The sequence below is a fragment of the Rousettus aegyptiacus genome, unplaced genomic scaffold (assembly GCF_014176215.1).
Source record: "Rousettus aegyptiacus isolate mRouAeg1 unplaced genomic scaffold, mRouAeg1.p scaffold_m13_p_14, whole genome shotgun sequence".
Taxonomy (NCBI): Eukaryota; Metazoa; Chordata; class Mammalia; order Chiroptera; family Pteropodidae; genus Rousettus; species Rousettus aegyptiacus.
This window is the reverse complement of record NW_023416289.1, coordinates 1,081,107-1,099,947: the sequence shown is the minus strand read 5'-3', so window position 1 is coordinate 1,099,947 and position 18,841 is coordinate 1,081,107. Positions and strand designations below refer to the sequence as shown.

Genomic DNA, 18,841 nt, shown 5'->3' with positions numbered 1-18,841 from the left:
GCTGCGGCAAAGACTCGAGGACACTTGCTGGCATCGGGAGTGGGTGTCTCCCCTCGCCCCCCGAGCGCCCGGCCCCACAGTCATCGCCGCCTTCGCAACGGCAGACCCAGCAGGCCGAGGGGGTCCGGCCCGTCGTCAGCAGTGGAAGGGAGTCGGGGACCATGTCAGCCGGGACGGGGGCGGCCCGGGGGTGACGAGGATGGGCCCGGCCTGATGCCTGCTGCCCCGTGACCCCGCGGCCTGCACGCTGTGCGCACGGCTTCCCAGGAGAAGCCCTGGAGCCCGCCAGCGCCCGGGCCCGAGAACGTGGTCAGCGCGCGCTGGCCCTGCGGGCCAGCCCCGGCCACAGGCCTCAGGCCCGAAACGGGGCGCGCGCCCGGCCGTCCGGGAGTGGGCACTCGCGTCCCACACGCCTCCCTGGGCCAGGCGCCCTGAGGCGCGGGGTCCCCCGGTGTCACGCTCGGACCCTCCCGTCGGTGCGCTGTCCGCGCTGCCTGCCGGGCGGGCACACTGGCCAGAAGCCCCTGTGGGTCCTCGGCCAGGGATGGCGTCAGCCTCAGTGTGGCTTTGGACCCACGGTGCCAAGCCGGGTTCGGTCAGTGCGCCGGGCACAGGGTCCCAGGTAGCATCACCTGGCGGCTGACGGTGCCGTCTCCCCGTCCAGACTTCGGGGCGGCAGCCTTGCACGGACGTAGGCGGCAGAGGGAGCGTGAACGCGTGGACGCGGAGCCCGTCTTTGACCTGATTCATTGTGACGTATGTGGCCAAAGTGTAGGTCGCGCTGCCGTTCGGGTCTCCGTTCTGAATCGCAAACTTGCAGCCACGACAGGCGGCTCGTAACCGGGCCCGAGTGCAGACAAGGACGCGGGTTCCCGTGCAGCCGTCCCCGGGGTCAGGGGCCGCGCTCCGAGGGACCTCGTGGGCCCCGGCCGTCCCTCTCGGCCCAGGGCAGGAACGGGCGTGCAGCGCTGTGCGTTTTGGGGTGCTGCGGTGTGCACGTCCACGCGCGTGGCTTCCACAGGGCCGGGGACAGCGGTTTCCACATGTAAGAAGGAGCCAGTGTCTGATTGAGCAGATGGGGTCGTCTTGTCAAATCGTTGTTTATGCAAAACGTACCAAGTGCCTACTATGCGCCAGGTCCTGGCTGGAGGCCGGGGATGCGGGTGGGAGTGGTGACTATGGGTGGCACCTCGGGGGGGAGCCGGGGGCAGGTGGACGGCGGGGCTCCCGGCGGGGGCGGGGAGCAGCCAGCGGGCAGCGCACAGAGGGGAGGGCGGAGTTTGCTTCCTCATCCCGGCGGCGCCTGCGGGCCGCGCGGGTGGCGGGCCGCCCCACGGACACGTGTCAGGGCGGACTTCCCCGGGCCCCGGGCCCCAGCGCGGGGCCGAGGCGAGCACAGGGCTGGGGTCCCGCCCCCACCCGCCCAGCCTCTCGTGCACTCCCGGGTGCCACTGCCCACATCGCGCCCTCCTGCCCCCCGGCCTGGCATTCGGGGGTTCCTGAGAGCCGCCGGGCATGCCGCAGAGCAGACTCGGGTCTCTGGGCATCGGGCCTGGTGGGCAGGTGCAGACAGGAAGCCCGCGAGCCCCAGGGTGGAGGAACTGTGGGTGGCCTCGAGCAGCAGGTGGGCAGGTGACGCTCGGCGGACCGAGCCAGGTTCCCCGCTGGCAGTGGGAACCCCACACAGCTGCAGGGAGGGCCTGGAGCCCCAGGGCGCGGGGCACAGGACACCACGCGGCCCGCGGCCCCGCTCCGTCAGGGGCGGGGCTCGGGCACTCGGCGGCACCAGGGGCCGGTCGGCGGAGGCCAGCGCGGGGCTTCGAGGGGAAGGCCGCCTTCGATCTCACGGCCGTGGCCTGGCCACCACCATCTGCTCACTCGGTCACGCAGCCGGTCGCCGGGTCCCGGGGACCCACCCTGCCAGGAGGTGTCAGGGGCAGAGGAAGCACACCCCGCCCCAGCTTTCGAAGACGCTCGTGGCGAGACAGAAGATGAGCAGGCGTGATGCACGGCCTGTGCGTGCGCCCCGAGCAGTGCCGTGGGAGGGGGGGTGCTGGGGTGACCATGCGGCCCCCGCCTAGTCTGGCGGCCAGACGGCGTCTCTCGAGGAAGCGGCTCCGTGGCCGAGCCCTCCAGGGCACATGGGGTTCACCAAGCAAGATGGAGGTGCTGGGCTCGGGCTCAGGCCTGGGGCTGGATGTTCTCACCTGGGGCTCCCGTGATGGCCTGGGCGTGCCGTGGACTGGCCCAGAGCTGGCCGGGGGGTCGACGCCTCCAGGCCCCCGTCACGTCATAGCCGCCACCGCCCAGCACCCCTGGCCCGACCTGAACACTTTCCCCGTGGAGTGGGGTGTGATTTCCTGGGCGGGGCTCAACAGGGCCTCCAGGGGCCGCGCCGAGGAGCTGGGGACCTCACGTCCGGGCAGCAGGTGCTTGCGGGGATGTGCCCTTCGGCACTGGCCGTCTGGTGGGTGGACGGGGCCCGGGACAGTGCCGCCTGAGCCGCCCAGCGCCGTGCGCTCCTGTCCTCACTGTGACCTCAGTCTCCACCCCCTCAGGTCCCGCACCCCCACCTCCTCACCCCAAAGGGGCATTTGGAGTAAGTCCACCATGGGGACAGGTGCCAAGCCGGCCCTAACTGGCAGCCCCTCCGAGGTGGAGCGCGTGGGGCCTCGCTCACGCGCGTGCCGGTGCAGGAGGCCGGTGTCACTTTGCGCATCGACATGGCCCTCCCAGGTTGGCCAGGTGGCTCTGACGTGGGGTTTCCCCGGGGTGGGGGAGTGGGGGCTGCAGGCGTGAGGCTCCCCGCGGGTTCGTCCTGCTGCCTCCCCCACCCCCGCCACCCCCGGGCGTCTGTGCTGGGCGGAGCTTGCACCCAGCTGGGTGACGGGGACGCCAGCTGTGAACCTGCCAGATGCCCCTCCTCCCGGTGCCTCATCGGTTTCCACGACGATGGCACAGCAGGGGCTGCTCCTCCCCCTTCACGGGCAGCGCGTGGAGGCCAAGGGCAGGAAGCAGTCGCGGCAGGGCCGGAGCCCGGGACTGGGGGGCCGGGCTGCAGCCCAGAGCCGGAGACTGTCCCTCGAGGCCCCGTCTCCTCCGCAGGACCCGGGGTGTGTTACAGCCTTTTGCTCCCGCCATCTCGTGGGGCCCTCAGCCTCCTTGGTGACAAGCGGCGTCATCCGGTTCTCGTCCAGCCTTACACACGAGGAAGCTGGAGGTCGTGAAGGTCCGGCGGTTGGCTCAGGACGCAGTTCAGGGTCAAGCTCAGGCCTTGCGAGCAGACACGTCCAGGCGTCAGGTGTCCGGGTGCCGAGCTGGTCCCCGCGCACGCCCGCGGGCCTCGCCAGCACCGTGGCCAGGCCCGCGGCACGGAGGGCTGCTGGGAGCACACGCTCGTCCAGCTTGTCTGGCACCTCGTCTCAGACGAGCCTGCGGGGCCTCCCCGCCGGCAAGGCTGCCTTCGGGAAATTCGCCGACACGTGATACTTTTCTCTGTGGGCAAAGGGAGCTTGAGCGGGCTTGACCTTGCTGCTGGGAGCTGCCGCCCAGGAGGCTGGTCCCGCCGGGCTGGGTCCCTTCATGGATCCGCCTGACATTCACTCCCGCGTGTGCTGGGCGAACGGCGAGGGGCCCCCCGCTCCGTGCCAGCGGTGGGGGACGAGGACCCGCAGCCCTGCCCTCTGCGCATCACCGGCTGCAGGGGAAGCTGGTGTCCGAGGGTGGACGCAGATGCCTCGCCTGGCCGGCGGCTCGGCGAGGCTGCGCGCGGCAACCGCTCGCCCGGCTTGCAGTGAGCGGGCCGGGCGTCGACGGAAAGCAGTGCTTTGGGGGACAAACTGGTCCGGCACCCATCGCTCCACGGGCGAAAGCAGCGAACACTTTGCTAACGGTGTCACAGTCCTGTTGGCTAAAGTCCCTTCCGGCAGCCGGGACGCCTGCCTTGGCCAGACGCTCAGGTGGGCCGGGGAGGCCACGGCTCTGGCTGTCGTTTGCCTGCGGGTGCCAAGGCCAAGGACAGCGGCATGGCCTCGCTGTGCCCCGGCTCCTCTGAGCCACGGCCAAAGGCTTTGTCCTTTGGAGATCCTCCCGCCGGACAAAAATCTCCAGAAAGATCTATGCATCGTGTCCGGCAGAACCGTGTGCGTGTGTGTGTGTGTGTGTGTGCGCGCGCGCGCATTTTTATATGTCAACTAAAGTCTGTGTTACTACGAGGTGCAGAAGGGTCCCGCATTTATTAAAGACAGTTCGGACCTTGACCCCCCAGTCGCGTTCGCCCGATAAAGGTCCCCAGATGAGACGGGCCGGGAAGTCGGTGCCGCTCGGAACGGCGGGAACTTCCACGCTGGCAACTGACGCTTGTTTTCTGCCACTGTTTACTCTTCAATAAAAAATGCATATTTACCATAGCAACCTCCTGGTCACGTGGCGCCCCATCTTACTGCCACCCTCTCGAACAGAATGGCTTCTTAAAGAAACACACACATCCTAACACGCCTGCTTTTCAGATGCAGAAATGCGTCCGGGGTGAGGGAGGCCTCGTCCTGCGATTTAATGCTAATAAACACGTCGTCTTCACAGAAATCATTCTGGTCCCATGTCTTAAATTTTAGGACCTTCGTTCTGGAAATGAAATCGCTCTCGGGGGGGCTTTTGTTTATTTCGAGGGTTTGCCGATCCTTTATTTTAACGCAGTCCCGCGTGTGCGTCTTTCGCATTTCTACGTGCGTGTGCACACGGATATATTTTCTCCCGAGCAGCAGCCATTAGTATTGTCTGGAAGGGAGTTCGGTTTGGATTCTAACGACCCGAGCTTCATCTGTGATTAAAGCTTGTCATCCGAGCGAGGCCCGGCTGTGGCCTGGTGATTTTTCACTGCTAACTGGAGCGAGGTGCCCGGGTCTCCGCCGCCCTGGGGAGGCGGCCTGGCGCGGGGCTTCCCAGGAGGAGCAGCCCACTCTGGCCCTCGCCCCGCGTCTGGCTCCACGGCCTCGGGCGGGCGGGGCGGGGACCCTGCCGGCCCCTGCATGCTGGCCTTGCACAGAGCGCGTCCCTTTGACCTTATTTGGGTTGAAAGCTCGTCTTTTTGGAGCACGCTGTGCAGGAGGCTCTGGGCTGACTGGTTTTGATGACTGCCCCCATCTTGCAGGAAGTGAATGGCGGAGAGGTCACGTCCTTTGCCCGGGACGCAGGCCCTCGGTGTCAGTGTGGCTGGGTGTCTTGCAGGCGCGCCCTTCCCTGAGCCTGCAGCCACTCGCCCCGTGCCACGACTCTGGGGACGGGGCCCTGGGAGCTATTTCAAGTTCCCGTCGGCCACGTGCAGACCAGTCTGGAAAATGAGAACGTGGCGTGACTCAGTTCCGTCGGCGGCCTTGGGGGCGTCTGGCAGTGAGCAAGGCATAGCTCTCTTGCAGAAGTGGCGCTGGGACCCGGCGTCCAAGGAGAAGGCGTCCCCCAGACCCCGGCCCCGGCCCGCCCGCGGTGCGCCCCTCCATGAACGCCTCCGGCCGCCTTAGCAGATTATCTCGCGTGGCGCGTGTGCCGCCCGTGTGACCTCGAGCCAGCCCGGCCGCACACGCGTGCTGGCCACAGAGGTAATTACTTATCATGTATCTCTTTGTTCCAGACACTTTTATAAAAGAGTATGTATTATGTATGGTATGACCTTCAAATGTCAGGGATGTGTTGTGCAATAAGCTGTCAATATTTGTGGTTATAAGGTACTAGATGACTTTTACAATAATTGGAACGGCTATATTAAAAGCTCGGATCACTCAGCTGGTTAAAGAGAAAGACACAGGCCAGCGTTCACTGGGGACTCGCCTTCTGCCAACGATTAAATGAGAGGTGTTGCAAGGTGCTTACGACGTCCTCTTTGTTTAAAAAAGAAGATGGCAGACACCTCCCCCGGGGCCGGGGCACCCCCCCGGTGGCCCCCTCCCCCGTCCACGTGCCGGCGCCACGGGCCCCAATGTGACCCGGCGCACTCGGAAGCTGCGCATCCTGTCTCCACGCCATTCGGGGAGGAATTCCTGAAACGTGGCAGCGGTCAGGGACCCCTCCAGCCCCACCGCACCCCACCCACCCACCCACAGACGAGGGGCTGCGACTCACCTCTAGAGAATCTCAAAAGATATATATATGTATATATATGTATGTTTATATATGTATATATATGTATTTTTTTTAATGAAAATGAATTATGGAGAAATCTTTTGGAAATTTTTGCTTCACTGAAGGTAGAGGCTTCCATAGTTTTTTTTTTTTTCCTTTTAAAGAAAGGAGTATTTTTAAATTATGAAAAAGGGAAGGCATAACAAATATTTTGCAATAATTCAGCAGGAGTCAGGCCGTGGGTCACTTTGAAACGCGCTTTATTCGCTGTGTACGCTCCTGCCGAGTGTGTCGCAGGCGGCCAGGGCTGTGTCTGCTCACAGCCGAGCTCCTCCTCTGCGGTCGGGAAGTGGGTACCGAGGTCGTAGGGGGTGCCTCGGCAGCGCACCCCCATCTTCTCAGATGCTCAGCTGTGACTCTGTGGATCATGAGCATGTGTTTGCGGCTCCATCCACCTGGATAGAGAGCAACCTGAGGACAGGCTGAGGCCGCCTCCTCCAGGAAGCCCCGCAGACGCCCTGGCCCGCCCTCACCCTGCTGAGCACCTTTGGAGACTTCTGGGCGGTACGCTGTGCCTGGAGCCGGCCCCTCCCCAGCCACTCAAGGCAGCTTTGCTGTCCACGTAGGCAGCTGGTCACAGCCTCTGAACTCCAGTTCATGTGCCTTCTCGTTCTTTTATTTATCGTAAAAAAAAAAACGTATACACATTTTTTTAAAAAGTATATATTGCACACCCACTCAGAGCTGTGTGCCTACCACGTGCTGGGGGCCTGGCCCGAGGAGCAGTAAGGCCCCTCGGCCCCCGCATGGAGCCAGCAGAAGCTCCGGGGAGGGCCAGGCAGGGACAGCCAGACAGGGAGCACCAGGCGGGGACAGCCAGACGGGGAGCACCAGGCGGGGAGGGCCAGGCGGGGAGGGCCAGGCTGGGAGCACCAGGCGGGGAGGGCCAGGCGGGGAGGGCCAGGCGGGGAGGGCCAGGCTGGGAGCACCAGGCGGGGAGCGCCAGGCGGGGAGGGCCAGGCGGGGAGGGCCAGGCTGGGAGCACCAGGCGGGGAGCACCAGGCGGGGAGGGCCAGGCGGGGAGGGCCAGGCGGGGAGGGCCAGGAGGGGAGGGCCAGGCGGGGAGGGCCAGGCTGGGAGCACCAGGCGGGGAGGGCCAGGCGGGGAGGGCCAGGAGGGGAGCAGGCAGGTCTGCGGCTCAGGCAGAGGCTGCACAGGTGAGATGGGGCCGTGAAGCGACGAGGCGGAGAGGGGGTGAGGGAGCGGGGGTCAGGGAGCCGCTGAGACAGCGTGGTCAGGACACCTCTGTGTGCAGGAACCTCCGAGCGTCCGGGTCAGGGGGCGGCAGATGCAAAGCCCCATGCTGAGAACTAGCTAGACGCGCTGAGGACAGTCAGGAGCCAGGACGAGGCCCGGGCAGCTGTGGGGGCCACATGGGCAGGGCCTCAGAGACCCTGGGAAAGACCCCAGGTCATGCGTCCCCCACACCTGGCCAGGCTCTCCCCAGCGACAGCAGCTCCCAGGCCGGCCCCTCCGGACTCGCCTCCCGCCGGGGGCTCCTTGTGCAGCCCGTTCGTGGGTGGTCCTGCCCTTCACTGGTCACCCTCACGGCCTCTGGGATGGGTTCCAGCCCAGCACCCCTGACCAAGCCAGAGGGGAGAGGGGGTGTGCACAACCCATCACGCCGACGCATTGTCCCAGGTCGGTCTGTGAGCCCCAAACCCCGCCTGCTGCACGCTGGGTCACTGTCCCCGAGCTGGGGCTTGGACGCGCCTGTCCACAGCTGGCCCCGAGGGCCTTGGAGAGCTGGCAACCCAAGGATCACAGAAGATGTTGTCGACAGCAGCGTCACACAATGCCGAAGAGACCCCATGGGTGGCCCGGTCACCGGGGGTGGGGGTGGTCCACACACTCCCCCGACAGTTAAGAAAGGGCTCTGGGCTTGGTAAAACCAAAAACACATTTGGCCCACAGTGCTTGATTTTGAAGCCCTTGTGTATTTTAAGGGAAATTTAATCCATGTGTTTCTGATTCATTTTCACTTAACTCATCAAAATGTTGCTTTAGAGAAGCTATTTGAGTTCCTAGTGTCTTATATTTTTCTCTCTCCAAATTTCAGCCTTTTTATGACCTATTTCCCCGATTCCAGAAACTCTATCTTGCCAAAAGCAAAATCGCACAGTTTTGAGTTTGGGTCAAAGATGAAACAGGCAACGATTTGGACAGAGCATCCCACTCTCTTCCTCCCCGCCTGGGCGTGCGGAGACCCGCTCACGATCTTGGGGTGGTCCCCGTGAGTCCGGCCCAGCGCCCGGGTCCTGGGACCCAAAGGGAAGCTGGCCGTCGCCCTCTCTGAAGTGGACATCCTCTTCCAAAATAGCTCTCTAAACAAATGTGTTTGCCAACCCATGTTAATGCGTAGCTGTTTAACATGACTATATATGGCCATCATAAACTGGAGAACTTTGATAAACAGCAGAGACACCAAATTGATACTGACCCTCGGCATGAGTCTTCCAGGAGTTAAGTAGACTTGTTTACAGTAATGTTATAATTTTTATGCATACCATTAATTTTAAATCATTTTTAAAAATAAAAGGAACTCGACTAGGAATCTCTATCACAGTGATCGTTATCTTCTTCGAGTCTGTTAATTTTAAAGCTTTCGAAATGAGGGAAAGTGTTAAGCTCTTAAGAGGAACTATGCATTCTTCCAGACTTTCTCCGAGGTATTAGTTATTTCTCCTCCCCTGGAAAGATGTGAAGGCACTGGTCTGTGTGGGCAAAGAAAAGAAGAAAGATGGGATTTCGGGGGCGTCTTGCTTACCTCTGAGACCCCACAAAGAGTTTTTTTTCGTTAATGAATCAAAAGCTGATCTTTTGAGGTGCTCTTTGCACAAGATAGACTTTCAGAATTAACGACACAACTAATCTTGGAAAACGTATGTACTGCTATACTAGAAATTCCATAGAAATTAAATTGCCGTGGCATTTAATGACATAATGTCGTAAATGTTCGGTATATAGATGGCTACCTTACCCAACTGAGGTTGCTGGGAGAACTCATTCACAGCATGGACTCATCACCATCACCACCACCATCATCACAACCATCATCACAACCATCATCACCACCGTCATCACAACCATCATCATCATCATCATCACCAGCATCACCATCACCATCATCACCACCGTTATCACCATCACCATCATCACCACCATCAGCACCAGCATCACCATCACCATCATCACCGCCACCATCACCATCACCATCATCATAATTCGTTTGAAGGGACGTCTGTCTGAAGTATACTTGGGCATGTGGAGGGTAAGGCTGCCTGGCAGGATGACGTGAGAACTGAGAGTAAACGCACGATTTCACAAGAAACCGCCCAGCTTCCCCCTTGCGGTCTCTCTGCTCGTCCTCCGTCTCTGTCCGTGCACTGGCGGGATGACCCGGCCCCGTGGGGATCGGCGCGGAAGACTCGCCAGGAGCAGTCCCTCGCCCCTTCCCAAACTCTGCAAGGCTCCGTGGCTTAACGGAACCAAGATGTTTTCCTCCTTCACGCAGAGTCCGGCGTGGGCCAGCTCCTGTCCGTCGGGTGACCGAGTGACCCAGGCCACCTCCATTTCGTGATTCTGCCACAATGGACCCGGGGTGAGGGGCGGGGCGAAGGGGTTTGCCCAGGCACCGCGGGCCTCAGGAACCCAGAAGGGAAATGCTCTACCGCCTCTTGGCAAACCAGCCTATTGTAAGTAGGTTCTAAGGAAGCTCGGTGTTTAAAGATAATCTGGGGGGAAATCTATCCTTAACGTAGAAAACGGTCATAAACCGTGCTTTTGCGTTTGAAGCGGATGTGTGCGTGAGGTGAGGTCGAGTATGTAACGACACCTGTCCCTGGGCGCGGCAGGACAGCCGGCCTCAGGGGCCCCTCCCTCTTGAATGTCTGGGCTCGAACTTTCTCGCGTCCTGTCTTTCTAAGCACCTGCGTCCCGTCTGCCCTGGCGGCCCGTGTGCAGTTTGTTTGACGACGAGGTGTCCAGCGTGACCCATGTAACCGCCGGCCCCTCCTGTGGCCCGTGGCGGTGGGACCGCCCTTCCCCCCGCTCCGCGAGCGCTGGGGGAGGCGACACCCCTCTGTCCAGGCCACATCGTCCGGGCCAACCTTGCCGCACGCCCGAGGGTTATAACGAGCAAGTGGAGGTGCGGGAGGCACGGGTTCTGACCCCGCGACGAGGGGGGCAGCGGTCCGGTGCCCTGTCGCCCCCACATCACGCATTCCTGAGGCGGAACTCTGGACGGTCGGGTCCCCCTCTCGTCCAGCACTCCCAGCTCGGAGGCGCAGCAGGACCGCGGGGTTTCGGCCCCTGCTTCAGCTCCCTCGCTCCTCGCCGGAGCTCCGGACGGGTGGCCCCCGCAGCCCGTGTCCCTCTGGGTGCTGTTCACCAGACCCACACAAGACACCCATTTCTGAGGAACAGCTCCCACACGCTTCCGTAGGGTCGAAGAGAGAAACAGGTCCTGGGGGGGGGCCTCCTAGCCATCTCCTATCATGAGGCCCGGAGCACCCCGGCTGCGGCCGGTGGGTAGGGGTTGGCCCCCCGGCCCGTAGCAGCTGCCCCCAGGGACACTGCACCTCCAGGAGCTGGCAGGACAGTTCCCTCCATCACAGACGAGCAAGGAGGAGCAGGCGGCCGGTCCGAGGCTGGCTCTGTCCCCTGTCCACTTCCGGTCTACCCCGCATGCTTCGAGGAAGACGGGAAGGGACAGAACTGCCAGGTGCAGGACGAGGAACGTTTCGGGAAAGCTCGGCTCATCCACGAACGTTCTGACAGAGGACCGTGGGTGTGATTTTTAGATGCTTCTCCCTTTCTGCCGTCCGCTTCCTGGAGGGCCGGGGGCGGGGGGGCTGGTCTGTCTGTAACCAGGACCAGCGACTGCCTCGCTGGCCAGCCGTGTGGGGTGCAGGCAAAGCGCGGGGCCTCGTCCCAGGGGACCCTGCAGACGGCCACTGTCCGCGCTTCCACACGGGCTAGAAGACTCGGGATGGCTGCGTCCTTCCCGCTGGGCGTGGCTGAGCTGTGCCCAGCACCCGGTGCTCGCTGACTGGCGGCCACCCAGGCCCAGGCGCGGGCGAGCACGCGAGGCCCGTGTGTGTGCGGCTGGGCCGAGTGTCCTCAGCCGGCACTGTGCGCGGACGCTCCCTGGGACCACCCACGGTCCCCTCATCGTCACTCAGAGTTTGTTTTTCTAGTTGGATTTAGTCTACGAGTAAGTGCCACGGGCCTTCTGGCCCTCGCGAAAAAAACAACATAACACAACCCCGTTTCTGTGTAAAGTGAAAATGAGACTCTGAAATCTGTAAAGAAAGCTGTTTATCTTATAAACGTTCTTTTTATGGGGCCACACAAACCCCAGAGAGCAAGCAGGAAGGAAACAGACTGCGCAACACCCAGGACGGCACGCAGCTCACCTCGGACCTCCGCGAGGCCTGCCAGAGGGGGCTGCGGCCTGTCCCCCCATTTGCGTGACAGGCCCCGGACGAGGGCTGCTGAAACTTCAGGGGAAGCACATCTCCCACACGCTCTGCTCCCTTCCGCCCCGTGCCCGCCCCATCCCGTTCTCCGCCCCATTGCGCTGCAAAAGCCCGAGAGGAAGACGCGGGCGATGCCCTGTGCAGGTCCCGGACCCGGGAGGCTGCAGGTGCACACGGCGGACGTCCACCCCTGCCCCGCGGACCGCGTGCGCACAGCGACGTCCACCCCGGCCCCGCGGGGCGCGTGCGCACAGCGACGTCCACCCCGGCCCCGCGGACCGCGTGCGCACAGCGACGTCCACCCCGGCCCCGCGGGGCGCGTGCGCACAGCGACGTCCACCCCGGCCCCGCCCCGCCGTGAGGCCGGAGTCCCGGCGCCTTGCCTGCTACGATTCTGACCGGCCGCTGTCGGCCGCCCGGCTTAACCGTGCTGCAGGGAGCACCTGGGCTCGCTGTCGTTTTCGCTCCCCTGCGACCCGCCGAGGGACACGGACTCTTGCTGGAGGAGTCGCGCCCTGTGTGGGGCCGGGGCGTGTGGGCCGGCCGGGCGGGGAGGAGACAGTGTTCCTGCCGGTTAAAGCCGGCGTGCGTCTGGCCATCACGCTCCTGGGCTGTGGGTGACCTGGCTCTTCCGGGCAGAGGTGGCGGCAGCCGCCGGTGGCCTCGGCCTGTGGGGCGCGCTGCCCTGCTGTGGCTGCCCGGGGGCGCATTTGCTGCGGCCTTGCGTCCCCTCGTGCCCCCTCGTGCCCGTTTGCCCTCACCGGTGGCCGTCGTTGGTGGCCTCCCCACACTCCTGCCGATGGCCACAAACCCAGGGCTCAGCAGGGCGGTCCCGATGTGGACGAGGTCCGTCCTCCCACCCTACGACAGGGCGAGGGCCGCGTGGGCATGCAGACGCTGTGCACGGCCCTCTGAGGACGCGTCCGCAGAGCGGGATTGAGGGGGGACCCACGAACAGCGCCCCGGGCCAACCGCCTCGTTGGGAACAGCCCCAAGGCAGAGAGGACGCTCGGAGCGGACTCGCCAGCGGGAGCCGAGCGCGGCCGGCCGATCCTGCTCCGGCCTGCACGCCGGCCCCGTCGGCCGCGAGCGAGAAACCCGGCAACAAGAGCGCAGAGGAAACGCGGTTTGCGTTTTCCGGCTCTCGGAAGGTGCAAGTCCTGTTTATTCTGCAGAACCCGGAGGTGCGCGTTATCCCCGAAGCCCCCGCGCTCCACACGGGTCTGCGGAGAGCCCTGGAGCGGGGCTGCAGGCGGGGCTTGGGGCAGGTGCCGGGCGTCAGCCGCCAGCGCCCGCCCTGCACCCCTGGGTGGCCAAACACGTCAGGCCTCGGGTGCGGCGGTGACGCAGCCGCCAAATGCCGGGGCTTTTCACGGTCGTGTTTACTGTCGGGTCCCATCATGTCGTGCAGACCCCGTCGCCTGTAAACGCTGCTCCGTCTTCCAGCGGTTCGGGCGGTACGACCGGGCACAGCGGGAAGGAGCTTCGTGCCGGTGCCGTACAGATGGGAGCTCACGTCCCCGCGCAGAGACTCAGCTGCCGTGCGCCAAGCTCACGGCCACCAGCAGCTGAGACTCTGCACGTGCCGCTGAACGTGTCACTGCGTCTTTATCATGGTGGACACGGGGCCTCGTCTCCATGCTTCTCTCCTCCGTTTCGGGAGTTCACACCAGCCAGCGAGGGACAGAAGCCTCAGCGAGGAAGAAACGATCAGTTTGGGATAATTTTCTTTCCTGTCCCAAAATAGCTGTGTGTCTGCTCGTCTTCGGGAGTCGGCAGACGCGCTTTTCCCCGTTTGCTGCTCGATGCGATGTAAACACGATCGCCATCCCATGGTGAACTCTCCAGCTAGTCCGTCTTATAAATTAATCAAATTCGACAAACACCAACATTTTTAAACTTTTTGAAAAAAATATCTAATAGGAGCTGAGCAAAAGGAGAAACCAAACCAGCTGCTGACACAGCTGTTTCTTTTCTTGTCTAATTCAGTTCAGTATAAAGGTACCATATGCTGCTTAAAATGATGGTGGGGAAGATGAAATAATTTAAGAGAATAACAAGAAAATACATGAATTGTCAGCATTCTGTCAGATTTAAAGAATGGAGTAGACAGGTGTAGCAGTGACATGTTTGGCTTTGTGTGGCGGTGGCAGTTTGGGTGTGAACAGCTCCTGACACGTGCCAAAGTGATGTGCGAACGTTTCTTCTCCGCTGCAGACGTGGGCGAGGAGGCGGGGAGGCCCGCGGGCGTCCAGCAGCCCGTGCTGCCCCGGGACCGGAGCCTGGGCGCGGCCATGAAGGACTGTCCCTACTGCGGGAAGAGCTTCCGCACGTCCCACCACCTGAAGGTCCACCTGAGGATCCACACAGGTGAGCGGCCGGGGCGGCCGGGGAGGGGGAGGACCGCCCTGCCCCCGTCCCAGGTGTGCGCTGTCAGTCACCAGCCTGTCACGCTTCCCTGGGCCCGCCGTGTGGGTCCGAACTGGCCGGAGCGTCCTGGGTCCTTGCTCCGTGGTCTCCTTCCCAGGTGACATGCAGACGCCCTGTGGTCGGGGCGTGGGGGGCAGGTGCCAGGACGTCGCGCTGAGGCTGCCCCCCCCCCCGCCGCATCGAGGTGGCCGCTCCCACACCCGGTGCCGACCGACCAGGGTGCCGGGCGCCGGCGAGGGAGCCACGCTCAGCCTCTGACGCGTGGAAGGGGTCGCGGCGCCGCCCGCCCAGCCAGGGCTCCGGGCCCGTCCCTGGGACTGGACGGCGGACGGCGCGCGTGGGCTGGAGGGTGGCGGCCGCGTCCCCCGTCGGGCGTCCCCCCCCCCCCCCGGCCGGGCGCACCACCAGGCGGGTGTCTGGCTCTCCTGCCAGACGTTCGCAGGTTGCCAGCAGAAAAGAAAATCCATCTGAGATACGGACACCTCCGCTGTCTTTGATTTTTCTCCTGACACTTTATCTATCGGAGTATGAGCTGCTTCAGCGAATAGACAAATATGCCATCTATTTTCAAAAATAATTGTGGTCCATTTCCCAGGGAATCAATAAAGCGCAGTGTCGTGCAGGATATTTAGAGCGTAAGGGGCTCGCGTGCGCCTGCGGTTAAAGGCCAGGAGCTCCTCACCTGGAACCTCCCCTGGGGCCTGCAAATCTCCCTGACGCACAAGGGCCCCGAGGACAGATGGCTGTGGGCCAGGGGCTGCGGCTTTATTCACAGTCTGGGGTGCAGTAGAGCAGGGCCACTGTCCCGCCTGGAGCACGGCTGCCGCCCGCCTGGAGCAGAGTCACCATCCCACCGGGAGCACAGTCACCACCTACCTGGAGCACGGTCACCGCCCCGCCTGGAGCACGGCCACCGCCCGCCTGGAGCACCGCCACCACCCGCCTGGAGCACGGCCACTGCCCGCCTGGAGTACGGTCACTGCCCCGCCTGGAACACGGTCACTGCCCCCCCTGGAGCACGGCCACTGCCCGCCTGGAGCACGGCTCCCTCCACAGAGTCTGCCAGGCCAGACAGCTGCCCGTGTGCCGGGTCCCATCGTGCTCAGGCCCGCCTGGCCCCCCGCCCCGCCCCGGCCCCCTCTGCCTTCCTCCTGCCTCCAGTGCGATGCCTGGTTTGTGCTGCAGGATGCCGTGCCCGTCCCCTCCTCCCAGGGTCACTCTTTGGTGACTGTGGCGGGTCGCAGCATGGGGCCGCGTGCGGCAGGGAGGGCGGCTGCTCCCCGGGGCCCTGTGGTCGTGGGCAAGGCCACTGCACGCAGACCCCGTCGGAGTGTGGCGTTCCTGGTCGTGGTCGGGGTGGGGAGGGCCCCCGGGAGCTGGGCGGGGCCCGGAGCCGCGTGCCGGGCCTGCGTTCTCTCCCGGAGGGGCAGCCGCGCTGGCCACTGTCTCGTCCTCATGTGGCACCGTGTCCCCGTATCAGTGAGGCCTGCCCAGTGACGGCTCACGGCGCGGCCGCTCGGATGCGTGGTCTCGTCAGGTCCTGCCCGTCCACGCTTCTCCCGGGCTGGTGGGGCGTCCAGGCGTCCAGCGCGTGGCAGGGACCCTCGTGGTGCCGTCCACAGGGGCGCGGGCCCGGGCCGGTCAGTATGTCCTGTGCTGCTGTCCTTTTAAGGAGACTCAGCCCCTGGGCCAGGTTCCCTGGGAGACGGCGGCTAGCCACGGGGCCTCGGCCCTGCCCGCGGCTGGGGGGTCAAGACAGCACAGGGCAGTGCCCCCCACAGCCTCGGGCTACAGCGGGCACGTGGCAGACTGTTCCCGGTAGATTAGGGGGGCTGGCAGAGGCCCGGCACCTGGCGGAAGCAAACGGCTACTGCTTGCTGAGGTTTTAAAGCCTGAGAAAGACTTTTCTCCAAACTTCTGTGTTTTCCACTTCATGAAACTCCTGAAATTTGTGCCCAGTAGTCCTTGGAGACACTGCAAGAAGCAAGACAGGGCCACAGATGGAGGCGTTCGGAAGACTCCCCAGAACAAGGGAGAAATGAAAGGAGCCATGGAAACGTCACTGCCCCTGAGAAGCAGCGTTCGTAGTGTTGAAAAGCAGAATGGTGACCAGATAAAGGTCAATTTCCTTTATACCAAAGAAAAAGAAATTGGAAAATACTTGCACGTGTGCGTTCGGACAGAACAGAAAGTGTAAATAGGCAAAAAACAGCACGATCAGGATGCGGAGGCAAGGTGACACGGAGAGGAAAGGTCAGGGAGCAAAAGGTCGCGGAGCAAAGGTCGGGGAGCCCTTGGCGGCGGGGTCGACAGCTCCAGCCGTGATGTCCCACCTCCCCCGCCCGGCTCTTCCTGTTCCTGTGACGTCCAGTGACGCAGCCAGAGGACAGCAGCCCCTGAAGTAGAGCACGTGCTCCCCACAGCGCCAGCTTCCGGAGAATTCCGTAACGGGCCCACGTGGGCTTGGCGGCCTGGCTCGCGGCCACTGCACGGTGAGGTGGCACGTTCATGGCTTTTCATATCCCGGCCGTCATCAGGAGACGGTGGGCATGCCGTGGGAGGTGACGGACCGCGAGAAGCCGCCGCCCCTCCTCCGCCCTGCCCCGCCGCGCCAAGGCCTGTGTGCCGCGTCTCCTGGACGCGGGGCGGGGCGGAGGGAGAGCCTGCAGGTGGCCAGGGCACCTCTGCATCTTCGAGCCCCAGCTGGCCCCGCATGGTGCTCAGACCCGGAGGCCACCCCCCTGGGCTTCCGCTGCCCGCCCGGGGAGGGGAGGCCGCCCGTCAGGAGCCCGTCGCCGGACACGCATCCTCGTCCAGTCAGTACGGCCCGGCGAGCGGACGGAGGCAGCCAGGTGTCCAGAGGAACAAGTGCGTGTGTGAGGGACTGGCTCACGTGGTTCTGAGGCCGAGGGCCCCAGGCCTGGAGTGACAGCCTGAGTCCCAGGGGCCGTAGGCCCAGTCTGAGTCCAGTGGCCGGAGAGGCAGAGGGCTGCGTGTCCGTCTGAGTCCGCGGGCCGGGGAGGACCGGTGTCCCAGCTCTGAGACGATCCCCCGCGGGGAGCGGCCGATGGGTGGACGAGCCGCAGCCTTGGGCGGCAGCCTGCCTTGCCCAGCTGCGAGACCGGGCTGGGTCCCCTGCTGCCCACCTGCGTCGGGCCTCCCAGGAGACACCATGGCCTCCACGGTGACCGCCGTGGCGGGCGTAGCCAGCACCTGCGCACGTGGCAGCGCGGAGCGTGGATGTTCAGGGAACCATTAAAAATAAGTCTCATTAGGTTTTCCCTCAAATTACACGGGTGGTTAATTATTCTGTTTCCTGTGCCGCGTGTGGGGGTCCAGCCTTGGCTCGGGGGTGCTTTGTGGGAACGGATCTGCACAGAGCCACCGGCAGCGGTTTCCTGGGGTCCCAGGTGGGCGAGGGGCGTGCCCAGAGTGGCTACCCCCCAGTTGTGGGCCTTCGCGACGTGCCCTGGGCACTGGCCAGGCCGGACACAAGGGGGTGGCCCCAGCTGGCTTCTCGTCACCAGGCGCCAGGTCTCTGTCCTGAGGGGACCTCTGTCCTGCACGCCAGAGGGCTGCGCGCCCTGCAGGGGCCAAGGGGACCCCAGGGGTCGCCTTCTCTCTGCAGCCTGGCAGCGGCCGGCCGACCGCGGGAAGGTCAGCCCACGGGGCCCCCTCGCAGTGGCGATGGCTGCACTCATGTGCCCTCCCAGCGCCCGGTGACCACCGGCCACCCCGCCCTGTGGCAGGGGCCCGAGCCTCCGGACGCAGACCCGCCTCTCGGAGCTGCCCAGCTGACGGCGGCCCCGGCAGGCCGCCTGCCCCCTCCGACCCCGTTCTCCCAGGCCCGGCCCGGCCCGGCGGCCTCGTTCAGGGCCCGGGTGTCGCCTTGCTCTGACAGTGAGCGTCCACATGTCGGCCGCAGGAGGACAGGAAGTGACCGTCCCCAGAGGTGTGCCGACGCTGCGTCCTCCTTTACCCCGACGCACCCCGCCTGCCTCAGTCTCCCCTCCGCGTGGTGAGGTCTGGGTGGCGGGGCCGGGACATGCCGCTGTGGCGTGTGGCATCACCCCGACCCGGCCTGGAGGGGGGCCTTGCTCGGCGGCCTCGGGAGCGGCGCAGGCCCTCTGCCCTTGGAGGACGGCGGCTGGAGGCGGCGGGCACGGTGCAGCTGGCCTAAGCCAGGTGCCCGCCCCTTGCTGCCAACGCCCTGCGGCCTCTCCAGGTGCAGGGCCAGGAACGGCCCGGCCGCGGCGGGAGCTGGGCGGTCGTCCCCTCTGCGGAAGGGGGGCGGGCGTGCGGTGCTGCCCGCGGGGGCCCCGGGTCATCACAGGAAAGGGGGACGCGGCCCCGGGAGGCGAGTCCTCGTGCCCCGGGTCATCACAGGAAAGGGGGGGCGCGGCCCCGGGAGGCGAGTCCTCGTGCCCCGGGTCATCACAGGAAAGGGGGGGCGCGGCCCCGGGAGGCGAGGCGTCGTGCCCCGGGTCATCACAGGAAAGGGGGGGCGCGGCCCCGGGAGGCGAGTCGTCGTGCCCCTTCCGCTGTGGAGCAGAACCCCCGTCTCCGGCGGACCGACACCACCCGGCCTCGCTGTTCCCGCGCCCGCCTTCGTGGCCTCCCAAACTTTTGTTGAAAATAATTGATTGACTTTAAATTCCCCTAAAAGTTTAAGAGGCAGTGCCGCCGTGTAAATCCCCTGCCCAGCAGTGAGCGGGGAGATCTCCATTAGCGAAATTAACTACAGTTTCTAGGTAGCT

The 18,841-nt window shown here is 64.3% G+C and overlaps 1 protein-coding gene across 4 annotated transcripts in view; it reads left to right on the top strand.

The window, feature by feature from the left end:
- Window positions 1-18,841, top strand: part of ZNF536 (zinc finger protein 536) — a 207,375-nt gene that overhangs the window by 176,419 nt on the left and 12,115 nt on the right. For all 4 annotated transcript variants that reach the window (XM_036231211.1, XM_036231212.1, XM_036231210.1 and 1 more), the window contains one exon: window positions 13,872-14,024. In XM_036231211.1, coding sequence (XP_036087104.1) covers window positions 13,872-14,024 — 153 coding nt within the window. The remainder of the gene's footprint in view (window positions 1-13,871; window positions 14,025-18,841) is intronic.